The sequence below is a fragment of the Amphiprion ocellaris genome, chromosome 18, assembly GCF_022539595.1.
Source record: "Amphiprion ocellaris isolate individual 3 ecotype Okinawa chromosome 18, ASM2253959v1, whole genome shotgun sequence".
NCBI classification, from domain to species: Eukaryota; Metazoa; Chordata; class Actinopteri; family Pomacentridae; genus Amphiprion; species Amphiprion ocellaris.
In genome coordinates this window covers 1,929,902-1,941,007 of record NC_072783.1, presented here as the reverse complement: position 1 = coordinate 1,941,007, position 11,106 = coordinate 1,929,902, and the positions used below count along the sequence as shown (strand labels likewise).

The 11,106-nt window shown below is 36.1% G+C and overlaps 1 protein-coding gene across 1 annotated transcript; it reads left to right on the top strand.

Moving 5' to 3' along the window:
* Positions 1 to 1,850: 1,850 nt before the first annotated feature.
* Positions 1,851 to 10,712, top strand: si:ch1073-13h15.3 (inactive all-trans-retinol 13,14-reductase). The gene is made up of 11 exons (XM_023286439.3): positions 1,851 to 2,078; positions 3,656 to 3,838; positions 5,643 to 5,884; positions 5,976 to 6,171; positions 7,110 to 7,307; positions 7,403 to 7,522; positions 7,612 to 7,750; positions 8,139 to 8,248; positions 8,460 to 8,626; positions 8,738 to 8,897; positions 9,181 to 10,712. Exons 1-11 carry the CDS (start codon positions 1,922 to 1,924, stop codon positions 9,348 to 9,350), a joined length of 1,842 nt encoding a protein of 613 aa, XP_023142207.2. The 5' UTR covers positions 1,851 to 1,921; the 3' UTR covers positions 9,351 to 10,712.
* Positions 10,713 to 11,106: the final 394 nt, after the last annotated feature.

Genomic DNA, 11,106 nt, shown 5'->3' with positions numbered 1-11,106 from the left:
TGTAAGTATTTCCCCATTTTATGGGCAAATATAGAGCTTTTTGACTATTAGTCAATGGATTTTTAATTTTTTTTTTTTTATCTGTGTCTGTCAGGACTAGTGTCGCCTGCATTTTTCTTCCCATGACGAGTCAAAAGTCTACGAGGAATAAGGGTTGAAATATGTCCATGTCTCTCACAAGAAGCATTCTGAGCTCAAACCGTAGTAAGACCCTGATATTGAACATGTGGTTTTCCATTAAAATGTTTACCATGAACTCAGTTTTACATTTTTGTCCGTATAAGTTTCAAATTCCTTCAGAGTCGACAGAACAGCTCGTTTCTTTGTTGTGGTTCATGTTATCTGAGGCTGCAGATTAAATCTACGGATCAAAGTTAACTGCATTAGTGTAAAGCCTGAGTGCAAAGTTCATGTATGAAGTCTGTGAAATGACAGCATGCACAGTAAACTATATCATCATTACATGACACTGGATTTATGCCTATTTTCCTCTTTCAGGAGATATATACTGCGGATACAGGAGGACTATGTTCTTAAGAAACTTTTTTGGTAACATTTCATTTTTTCCACCAAAAAAATGTTCAAAAATTTCCCAAAAATGTTGAAAATGTGGACATCAGAAGTTTCACTGTGAAAATATATTTTTTTCCACATTTTCAAAGTTTAACTGGTCAATTGGACTCGCAAGACGACATGAGGGTTAATGTTTCCCCAAGGACACCGACTCTGCACTTATCAGACCTGAAATGCTGAAACTCCATAATTTCACTCAGTTGCACTGTTGTAAAGACATAAAAGTCAACGCTATATGTATAAAGTCTAAGATGACGTCCAGCAAGCGTTATCTTAATTGCCTTATCAGATAACAACAATTATGAATATCTCTAATCTATGTAGGTTTCCTATAAGTTCTTTGAAATAAATCAATATACTGCATGTAATAAAATATGTTCTTACTTGTAAATAGTAATCTTAAGTATTAGAATTTACAGCTGAACAGAAAAGGCACCTTCTGATTGACTTTAACCCTCATGTCGTGCTGCGGGTCAAAATTATATATATATATTTTCACCGTGAAACTTCTGATGTCCACATTTTCAACATTTTTGGGAAATCTCTGAACATTTTTTGGTGAAAAAAAAGAAATGTTAAAAATGTTTCTTAAGAACAAATCTATCAAAATCCAGCAAAATACACTGGATTTTGGTTGATTTTTATGTGAATGTTCTTAAAGAAAATATTACAAGTTTTACTGATATATATGTAATCACTTTAGATATTTTTAGGATTTTTTATTCATATTTTGAAAATATGTACAAGAATTTTCTTGCCAAATTTGGGGATTCTTTAAAAATAAAATTTTTAAGGGTGATTTTTAAGGAATTATTGGAATTTTCTTCCTGAAGGTTTTGCAAATTTTCAGAAATTTGGGGAATTTTTTTTGCTGAATTTTTGGATTTTTTTTCAGACAAGGAAACAATATTTTTGGTGCTCATAACTGAAGACAACGGGAGGGTTAAAGCAACTGAATTTCCAACATTCTGCAGATTTCTTGCACAGTTTACATTTGAAGAATGGTGCATCTATCAGAAATTTAAGAATAATTTCTCCAAAGACAAGTGAAACATTGCAAAAATCTGTAAAATGATGAGAAAAAAGGCCTATATTTTGCCCCTGATGTGTTTGTCTGGGCACTAAATAAGGGCTCAGTAATTACGAAAGAAAGAAAACTGGGTCTTCCACACTTTATCTTTACTGCTTGTCCTGACATGAGCAGTGTTTCATGTCAGACTCCTTCCACTCAAACCTTTGTCACTGAGCACAATAAAAGGAGGCTGATGGCAAGATCAGTGGTCAGAACAAACCACCACCACTGCTGCAGACCGACGCTGAATCCACAAGCAGAGATTTTTGCTTCAAGATGTGGCTCCTGATTGTCTTAGCCTGGGTGGTTATTTGGGCCGGTGGTACTTACTGGTACCTGTTTGGTAAAAAGAGCCCGTTTTCCCTGGAGTCGGTGAGACCGCCTGGGCCTCGAGAGTTTGATCAGAAGAAGCGCGACAAAGTCATCAAGCAAGGTAAAGTTATTGCAGACTGAAGATTAAATTGATGATGTGATGCCTTGATAAATAATTATTTAAGCCAGGGGTGTCAAACATGCGGCCCCTGGGCCAAAAGCGGTCCTCCAGAGGGTCCAATCCGGCTATCAAAGTGTAAAAATTACAGAGAAGACATTAACTGCAGATTGTAAATTAGTAAAACTATAAATTTAAAATCCTTTCTAGACCATGACAGATTATGTAGTAGAAATAAAATTGCAAAAATAAAAAAATGCACAGTGGCATTATAATATGTTCACTATGGCAGAATTGCTATTGTCACACTAAACTACAACCTTTTTTTTTTTTTTTTTTAAATCGACTATTTTCACTCCAAAATTGTTCATTTCTCACAGCAGGAAAATCTTTTTTTTTTCTAATAATGTTAATGGTTATTCTATTCAATTCACATGTCCTATTAAGTCAACATATATATACATTATGATATTTGTACCTGTATTGTACATCCTGTGAATAAATAAAAATGGTTGAGTAATATGAGAAGGAAATATGCGAATTTCATTTACAATGCATTTTTATTTTATTCTATTTTGCAAACATTACTGATGGAATTTGACATTCTTGAGGAGGTTTGTGCCTTTGACTATTACATCTCAGTACAAATTAAACAAAGGAGACACTTTAATTAGTGATAATATGTTGATATCCTGGTAGATCGCTGCCTGTCTTCCTTTTTTTTGTACTTTATGTTCCATGAACTGACTGCTGGCTGCTAGACTTACATTGTTTTATCTTAGGCATCCTAAATGAAAATTGAAATGAGCTAAGTATAAAAGCTTGTTTATAATATAATAAATATTTGCCATGTTTAAAACCCTCTAAGTTGCATTCAGTTTGGTCCTCTATAGAACTAAACAATCAATTTCAAATTAAAATTTCTGATTGAAACAATGCAATTAGGGATATTTGTTATGCAGAGCATCTAATGTAGGGTTTAAACTGTCATGTCAATGGTTTTATAAATTCATGTTGTCCTCCTTGTGTGACAGTCAGATTTTGATTATATTTAATAATCCTCAATGATGTTTTAAATTTATTACAGAGTGAATATTCAACTGAAGCAGATCAAACCACAATACCTGTCAGAAAAATCACAATCAAATATTTCCCACAAATCCCTCAGCTGTAGTTCTCCGTGACACTAAAATATTTTAATTAATGTCCACCTAATTCACTTCCGATTCAGTTATCTAAATGATCTGGTTGCGGGGCCATAACTCAGACTAAAGATTAAACCTAAACTAACAGAAGTACAATAACTGTTATTCATGTGTGTTTTATCTAAATTAGATCAGGACGTTGTTGTTGTTAGCAGCTAATCTGCTGTTTACTGCCAAAATATATTGGAATTAGTTCATCGTATCTGACAGTGGAGGTGTGCAGTGCAACCTTCAGACTGTGTTATGTAACGCGTTTATGTAACATAATTCTGTGTCGGTTGCAGCACTCGATTGTGATAATTTTTATGATGCACCTTACTGATAACTGGGTGAACTGACTGAGCGCTATATTTTACGATCATGACTTCTGTACAGGTTTTAGTGTTGACAAAGTGCCCCAGAACCTGGACGTGATTGTCATCGGCAGCGGTATCGGTGGGCTGACAGCTGGAGCCACGCTGGCCAAAGCAGGGAAGAAAGTTCTGGTTCTGGAGCAACACGACCAGGCTGGAGGCTGCTGCCACACATACATCGAGAAAGGCTTCGAGTTCGATGTTGGTAAGAAGACTTCTGTCTTAGGCGACAGACGCATTTAATTTCTCTTTTTAAAGGCGCCATAAGTTTATTTTTTCCAATGTTGAATCAGAATAATGCTCATCACCAACCTGACAGTAGAAGAACAGCCACAGTAGCCAATGTAATCAGGTAAAAATGACTGTAACTGGCCACCAAGAGCAATTCAACCAATCTATTCTGGGTTAGATATTTGCTGCTCTGAATGGAAACGTGCTGCGGCCAAATCAGACAGAAAAAACTATAAATTTCACATTAAAGTGAGAAAAGTTTGATCTGTACCAAGAAGTTTTTCATATTATTACAGCATACAAACTTGTCACGTTATAACAACAAAAGTTTCTTATGACAACAAAATCTCATAAAGTGAAACCTTTCACATTCTTACATTAAAACTTCTTCCATATTACAACATAATTCAGGTTTGACTGGTTAAGTGGTGTACAGAGAACAGATCAGTTAAGGACGATTTAATTTAGTTGCACTTCATTCATTATTGACTAAAGTTGATGGTATTGGGATAAGAGTGCATACACAAAGAAGGCTTTTAACCCTCACATCGTCCTGCGGGTCAAAAGTGACGTGTTTTAAAATTTGAAAATGTGAGAGAAAAAAAAGTCTTTTCACAGTGAAACTTCTGATGTCCACATTTTCAACATTTTTGGGAAATCTTTAAACATTCTTTGGTGGGAAAAAAGAAATGTTGAAAATGTTTAAGAACATTCACAAGAAATCAACCAAAATCCAGCGAATTTTGCCGGATTTTGGTTGATTTTTATGTGAATGTTCTTCAAGAAAATATTATAAGTTTTACTGATATATATGGAATCACTTTAGATATTTTTAGGATTTTTTGGAAGATTTTTACTCATTTTTGAAAATATTTACAAGAATTTTCTTGCCAAATTTGGGAGATTTTTTTTTTTTTTTTTAAAATAAAATTTTTATGGGAAACTTTTAAGGAATTACTGGAATTTTCTTCTTGAAGGTTTTGTAAATTTTCATAAATTTGGGGCAATTTTTTTGCTGAATTTTTGGATTTCTTTCAGACAAGGAAACAATATTTTTTGAAAATGAGAAGCCATTCCCTTTAATGGCATTTTGTTCTAACCTGATAAGTTCAAGGTATAACTTGATAAGAATATAGTAGTAAGTGATGTTTCTGAACAACAAACTACAATGAAATGTTATACTTACCAAGACAGTCTGTGTTAAATAATAATACAGACATTGCTCATGCTTAAGGGACAATATGAAGCCGTTACTGATGTTATGTTTCCAACTTTATGGCAGGAGCAACAAAATCAAGATTCATATTTGCTTCACTATAATTAAAATCACAATTTCCCAAACCCAAGGCAGCATCTTCTGAGCACTGAAACGTCTGAAATCTGCTTGTTTCAGCCATTAAAGAAGCCTCTTCCTAACATTTTCCTGTTCTTGTGTACAGATAAAATAAGAGCTACTAAGACGCTTGTGAAGGAAAAAAGTCAACTTTTTATTATGATAAAGAGTTCGACAAGACAATCTGTCTGAAGGCACTATCTTCCAGTTATAGGAAAACGGCAGATGAAGGCATGTCCACTCAGCTGTGGTGGTCGTCACATGATATTTTTGTTAATTTATGTTTGCAAGAATAAGATAAAGTTCTGAGAAATACTGTTTTCTATCAAAAACAAGCACAGCAATACACTAGAGTATTCATAATGTTGTGGAGAGTATTTCATATTCACCATCTACGTAAAATAATCAGTTGCCAGGTTCACGTTTCCTTCTCTTTCGTCTCCAGGGCTTCACTACATTGGTCAGGTCCATGAGAACAGTCTGTTACGAATCGCCTTTGACCAGATCTCTGAGGGCCAGCTGGAGTTTCAGGAGCTACATCAACATTTTGACACCATCCAGATCGGCCTGGGCGATGAAAAACGAGAGTACACCATCTTCTCTGGTAAAACCGAGATGAAAGCCCACCTGCTGAAGCAATTCCCCAACGACACAGAAGCCATCGAGAAGTTCTTCAAAATCATGAAGGTACATGCTGCTGTTCGACGCATATTTCAGTGTCATCTATCTGAAATTATACATTCAAAACCATTTCAAATTTTCCTCATCTTTCCAACAGATCTCAGCTAAGAAGACTCACTATCTGGCAACCCTGAAGCTGATCCCACAGTGGGTGTCTTTGTTCCTTCTAAAATCAGGCATCGCAAACCTCATCTCCCCAGTTTTCAGGCTCTCTGGCACAAATGCAACAGATCTGGCAAACACGTTGACCAGCAACAAGGACCTCCAGGTCATCTTTTCTTATCTTTTCTATGGTGAGTCTTCAGATAGGTGACAACATGTACTCCAACATACTGGATGTGAAATGGAACCAAAAGTATGAGATTAAACACTGGATGTAAACACCATAAAACTGTCTTTTAGTTTCAGATATGACAGATGTATGAATTGCAGCCATTATTCTAAAAAGTTACCCGTATTAGAAGCCTGGTAAAATGTATTTCTTTATGGTTTGAAAACATTAAGGACAGTAGACACATGGTATGTTCCCTAGTAAAGCTCCATCAGTGAGCTTTACTTCTTAATTGTTTCAGGGAAATTCTGCATACTAATCTAGTCTTTGGAAAATGGAAAGGATTGATGCAAACTGCTTCTGACCACACACTCTCCTTAACAAGTCCATGTGATGTTTTGTCTTTATGCTGTCACGAATGCAGCTAAAACTAAAATCCTTAAAACTGCCGTGAACTGACGATACTCTCAAAAACACAGATTTAGGTGTAGTAAAACTATATAGACACATTTGAGAAGAAGATAAGCAGTTAGCAATCTTCAGTCCACTTTTTTTTTAGGTTTTTTTTAGGTTTATCAAACTGCACAAAGATTACAACAAACCAAGTCGATGTCAAAATCTATCAAATTTATCAAAACCTGCTGTGTGGATCTTGACAGTGATTGGTAAATCTCAGAGAGGATAAACACTGATTGCCCTCTCGATGTCCTTGAACAAGTCTTCTCTAATATCGCCATCAACAACATAAAATTCAGATACCCATTGTTCTATTTCCTACGTACTCATAGAACTGGAGTTATGTCCAGTAACACTACAACAGAAAACAATTATGGGGTCATTCTTGTAAACGTTTGTGCCGCCTTGTGCTTCCCCCAAGTTCCTACAGTGAAAAATCAGCATACAAACTTTAAAAAAAGAGTGAAACTCGCATCATTAAACCTTTATTCTGTCTACATTTAGGTGTGCCTCCAAAAGAGTCCAGTATTCTGATCAATGCCCTCCTGGTTCATCACTACAAACGAGGAGCCTACTACCCTAAAGGTGGAGCCAGTGAGATCGCTTTCCACATCATCCGCACCATTCAGAAATATGGAGGGAACTGCCTCGTCAGAGCTCCCGTCTCCCAGATCCTGGTTAATGACAAGGGAGCAGCTTATGGTAAAAACTGGATCCAGCTCATTTTTCACCTGCTAAAATGGAGATTGCATCAAACGTAAAGCTCAAGACTTAGTTTCTGTGCTGCCATGTTACAGGTGTGAAGGTGAGGAAAGGTCAAGATGAAGTGGAGGTTCATGCTTCCGTGGTTGTATCAAACTGTGGCATCTTCACCACCTTCCAGAAGCTTCTTCCCCCTGAGATTCAGGTCAAACATGGTAAGAAACCCAACTGATTCAGAGGTAAAGTTCTCTTAATGATACGAGGGAAGATCTTTCAAGATGACTGTTTATTTCCCTAATTGCAGACGTTCAGGAAAGACTGAACATGATGAAACACGGCAGAGGATCATTCTTGGTCTTCTCTGGCTTTGATGGAACTGCAGAGGACTTGGGTCTGGTGTCCACTAACTTCTGGCTCTTCAAGAACAATGACATGGACCAGTCGTAAGTATGTGGAGAACACAGAAGTAGCATTTAGCAACCACACAGGGGTGCTATTGTATAAGAAGAAGCCGTACATGGGAAACCTTAAAGGGAAAATCAACTCTTCAGTGTAAGTTTGCTGCCACAAGGTTTACACATTTTTTTCAAATCTACTTTTATCTCTTCAAAAACAACAGACTTTAAAGACTTACTTAACATTTTACACTAATAAACATCCTTTACTTGATGTTGCTTTTTCAAAGTTAGCCAAGTTAGAGTTTCTTTCTTGTCCACTAGATGGAGTAAAGGACCAGTCAGGTTTCAGCTCCAGGACTTTTAACATGTGCTGCTGATAAAGCTCAGACTGGGGAAGGATAATGTAAATTTGACATTTTCATGTGCTTTTTAGGATGGACAGTTTCTTTGCATTGAGCAAAGAGGACGCGCCTGATAACATCCCCATGATGTTCATCACAATCCCATCCTCCAAGGACCCTGAAGCCAAAATCAGACATCCTGGTACACAAAACCATTTGTTTTCTCTACTGTAGCCAAAAACAGAAGTTACAGGAAAGAAAGGTTTGGTACAAATAAATATTAAAGTGTTGTTGCTAAATCAAGCATGTCATGTTTTAAAGGTGTACTCCTACAGACACAGAACTCCAGAAAATATCACATCCTGGCATCCAGACAGATTAGATGTGATGTCTTGTGTATTTCATGTTAACAGGAAAGTCTTGCATGACCATACTGACCATGGTTAAGTATGAATGGTTTGAAGAGTGGAAGGATACGACTGTGCGCAAGAGGGGTGATGAATACCACAGCTACAAAATGAGATTTGCCAAGAATCTCTTTGACTGGGCCTGCACCATATTCCCTAAAATCAAAGACAAGGTAGGATCTGTCGTTGTCAACATATATCCTTGCTTAGGTTGTTGGATAAATGTTTGCTGTTTGATATCAATTAGAAACTGCAGTGTAACGTCTGTTTCACTGTTTTTTCAGCTGGTTTTCCAGGATGTGGCGACCCCACTGACCAACATGCACTACCTGGGTGCTCAGCGTGGAGCCATGTACTCCGCTGAGCACAACCTGGAGCGTTTCCATGCCGAGGCAGTGGCCAGGAACAGGTGCAACACCCCCATCAAAAACCTCTACATCTCAGGTATGGAAATTTGCAAGAAGATGTTGTGTTATAGCATTGTGTTTCATGGATGAGTGAATTTGTAACAGGTACAAATGTGTCTCAGCAACTTCTCAGATTAATGGTGGTGAGACTGTGAGAAGTGTGAGACTCTTGTTTTATACCTAAATAGTTCTATGAAGTTGTATCATGTTTGAGGCTTTAGAGGTAAATCATAATCTGTAAGGCGGTATACAAGAATTTGAATCTAGACTTGAAGTAGTTGTGTCTCATCTGAAGGGCTGTATGTGTGTGTGTGTTGCAGGCCAGGATGTGTTCAGCTGTGGGATAGCAGGAGCTCTACATGGAGGACTCCTCTGTGCCTCGACGGTGTTGGATCACATCGTCTACATCGACTTGCTCCTCCTCAAGAAGAAGCTGAAGAGGAGGAAAGCCAAAGAGCTGGCCGAGCTGGCAAAGAAGAAGCTGCAGTGAGAGCGTTCTCTACGCCCCCTACAGAACAACAGTGACACTGCACAAAATCAGAGCAAAAGGGTCCTTGATTGTTGTGGGAATCTTGAAGGAACACTAAACCACAGTATCCTTGCTCCACCCTGTATGGCTCTAATATTAAAAAGTCTACACATGCTAATGCACACAGTGCATTTTCTGACAGTTACAAGAAACAGATGTGATGTTCTGCTGGTACTAATTACAGAAACTGCTGGTTCACTGGTCTACAGTCAGTATTTCTGCATCATTTTTTGTTGCATCATTTTAGTTTATGTCTATGTGAATTATCTCACACGTAAATATGCTAAAGAGCTAGCATGGAGCAAAAGACCCCCAGATATGTACGGATGATTTAGGTTTTGGTCATTGTTTTGACTTTAACATGTAAAATTTGTAAAATCGCAGTATTATAGTATTGGAACTGATATTTTTTGCAGATGTGGGAATGTTTTAGCGGGGTTAGTGCTGGGTCACTTTGCTTGTTTTCAGTGTTTCTAAAATTTTACAGGTTCATCTTAAAAATTTCAGTTTAATTCAGTTAAATAAAGCTTTATTTTTCCATTAGGGAAATTAGGCTATAGGTTAAAAACAGACATGAAAATAAAAACACAGATAGTTCCAAATGCTTCCAAATAGTGGAACTGTAACAATAAAAGTAAAGAAACATAAAAATAAAAAACACAAAGTGCTTAAATGATCACATTGCACAAAATCCTGACTGTAGTTAGCTTTACCAAGATGACCATATTCATTGCTTACTGTACAGTCTACTATTTTAGGGAAAATACAATGTGTGTGTATAGCTTCTTATTATGATTGTGTGCATGTAGACATAAAGCATTTAGAAAAGTTTTCTTTATTTTGTCTTATTTACTTTTAAATGGCAAATGCTATTTTTCCATTCTTGTACCTAGTTTTAATGTGCTCTTTAACTCAGTTGTACTGTGGGTGCTAACTTATTGTATTATGTTTACTTAACCTAATGTTATCTCAATTTAAGGTAAAGTTAAGAAATGTAAACAAGTGTTTAATCATCACTACAATGACATGAAACAAACTGTGGGAGTCTTTATGATCTTCATTCTTTTTTAATGTTGTTTTTGCTTTCTGTAAAACTGATCTTTTTTTCTGTACATCTGTATACCAAAGAAACTTTTAATTTTAAATGTAGAAAAGTTAAGTTACTTTGGCTAAAAGTCAGAAAAATACTATGATCTGCTTGTGAAGTCACTGTGAAATGATATTAAATAATGTCCAAGATATTAACCTTCATGTCATCCTGCAGGGCAAAACTGACCCATTTAAAATTTGAAAATAAATATATTTTCACAGTGAAAACTTCCACATTTTCAACATTTTGGGGAAATTTTTGAACATTCTTTGGTGGAAAAAAAGAAATGTTTAAAAAAAATGCTTCTTTAAGAACATTCAGGAAAAAAATTGACCAAAATCCAGCGAATTTCAGTGGATTTTGGTTGATTTTTTTCTGAATGTTCTTAAAGAGAATATTAGAAGTTTTACTGATAGATATGGAATCATTTTAGATATTTTTAGGATTTTTTTTGGAAGATTTTTATTCATTTTTTGAAAATATTTACAATTTGCATTTTTTTTTTTTACATTTTTATTTCTTGCCAATTTTTTTAAATAAAACTTTTAGGGGAAACTTTTAAGGAATTATTGCAATTTTCTTCCTGAAGATTTTGCACATTTTTATAAATTTGGGGATTTTTTTGCT

Bases quoted from the DNA above. Each gene is read 5' to 3' on its own strand.
- si:ch1073-13h15.3 (XM_023286439.3), top strand. From the start codon at position 1,922: ATGTGGCTCCTGATTGTCTTAGCCTGGGTGGTTATTTGGGCCGGTGGT. The intron at 7,751-8,138 runs GTAAGTATGTGG...TGTGCTTTTTAG, and splicing joins AACAATGACATGGACCAGTC to GATGGACAGTTTCTTTGCAT. The intron at 8,898-9,180 runs GTATGGAAATTT...TGTGTGTTGCAG, and splicing joins CAAAAACCTCTACATCTCAG to GCCAGGATGTGTTCAGCTGT.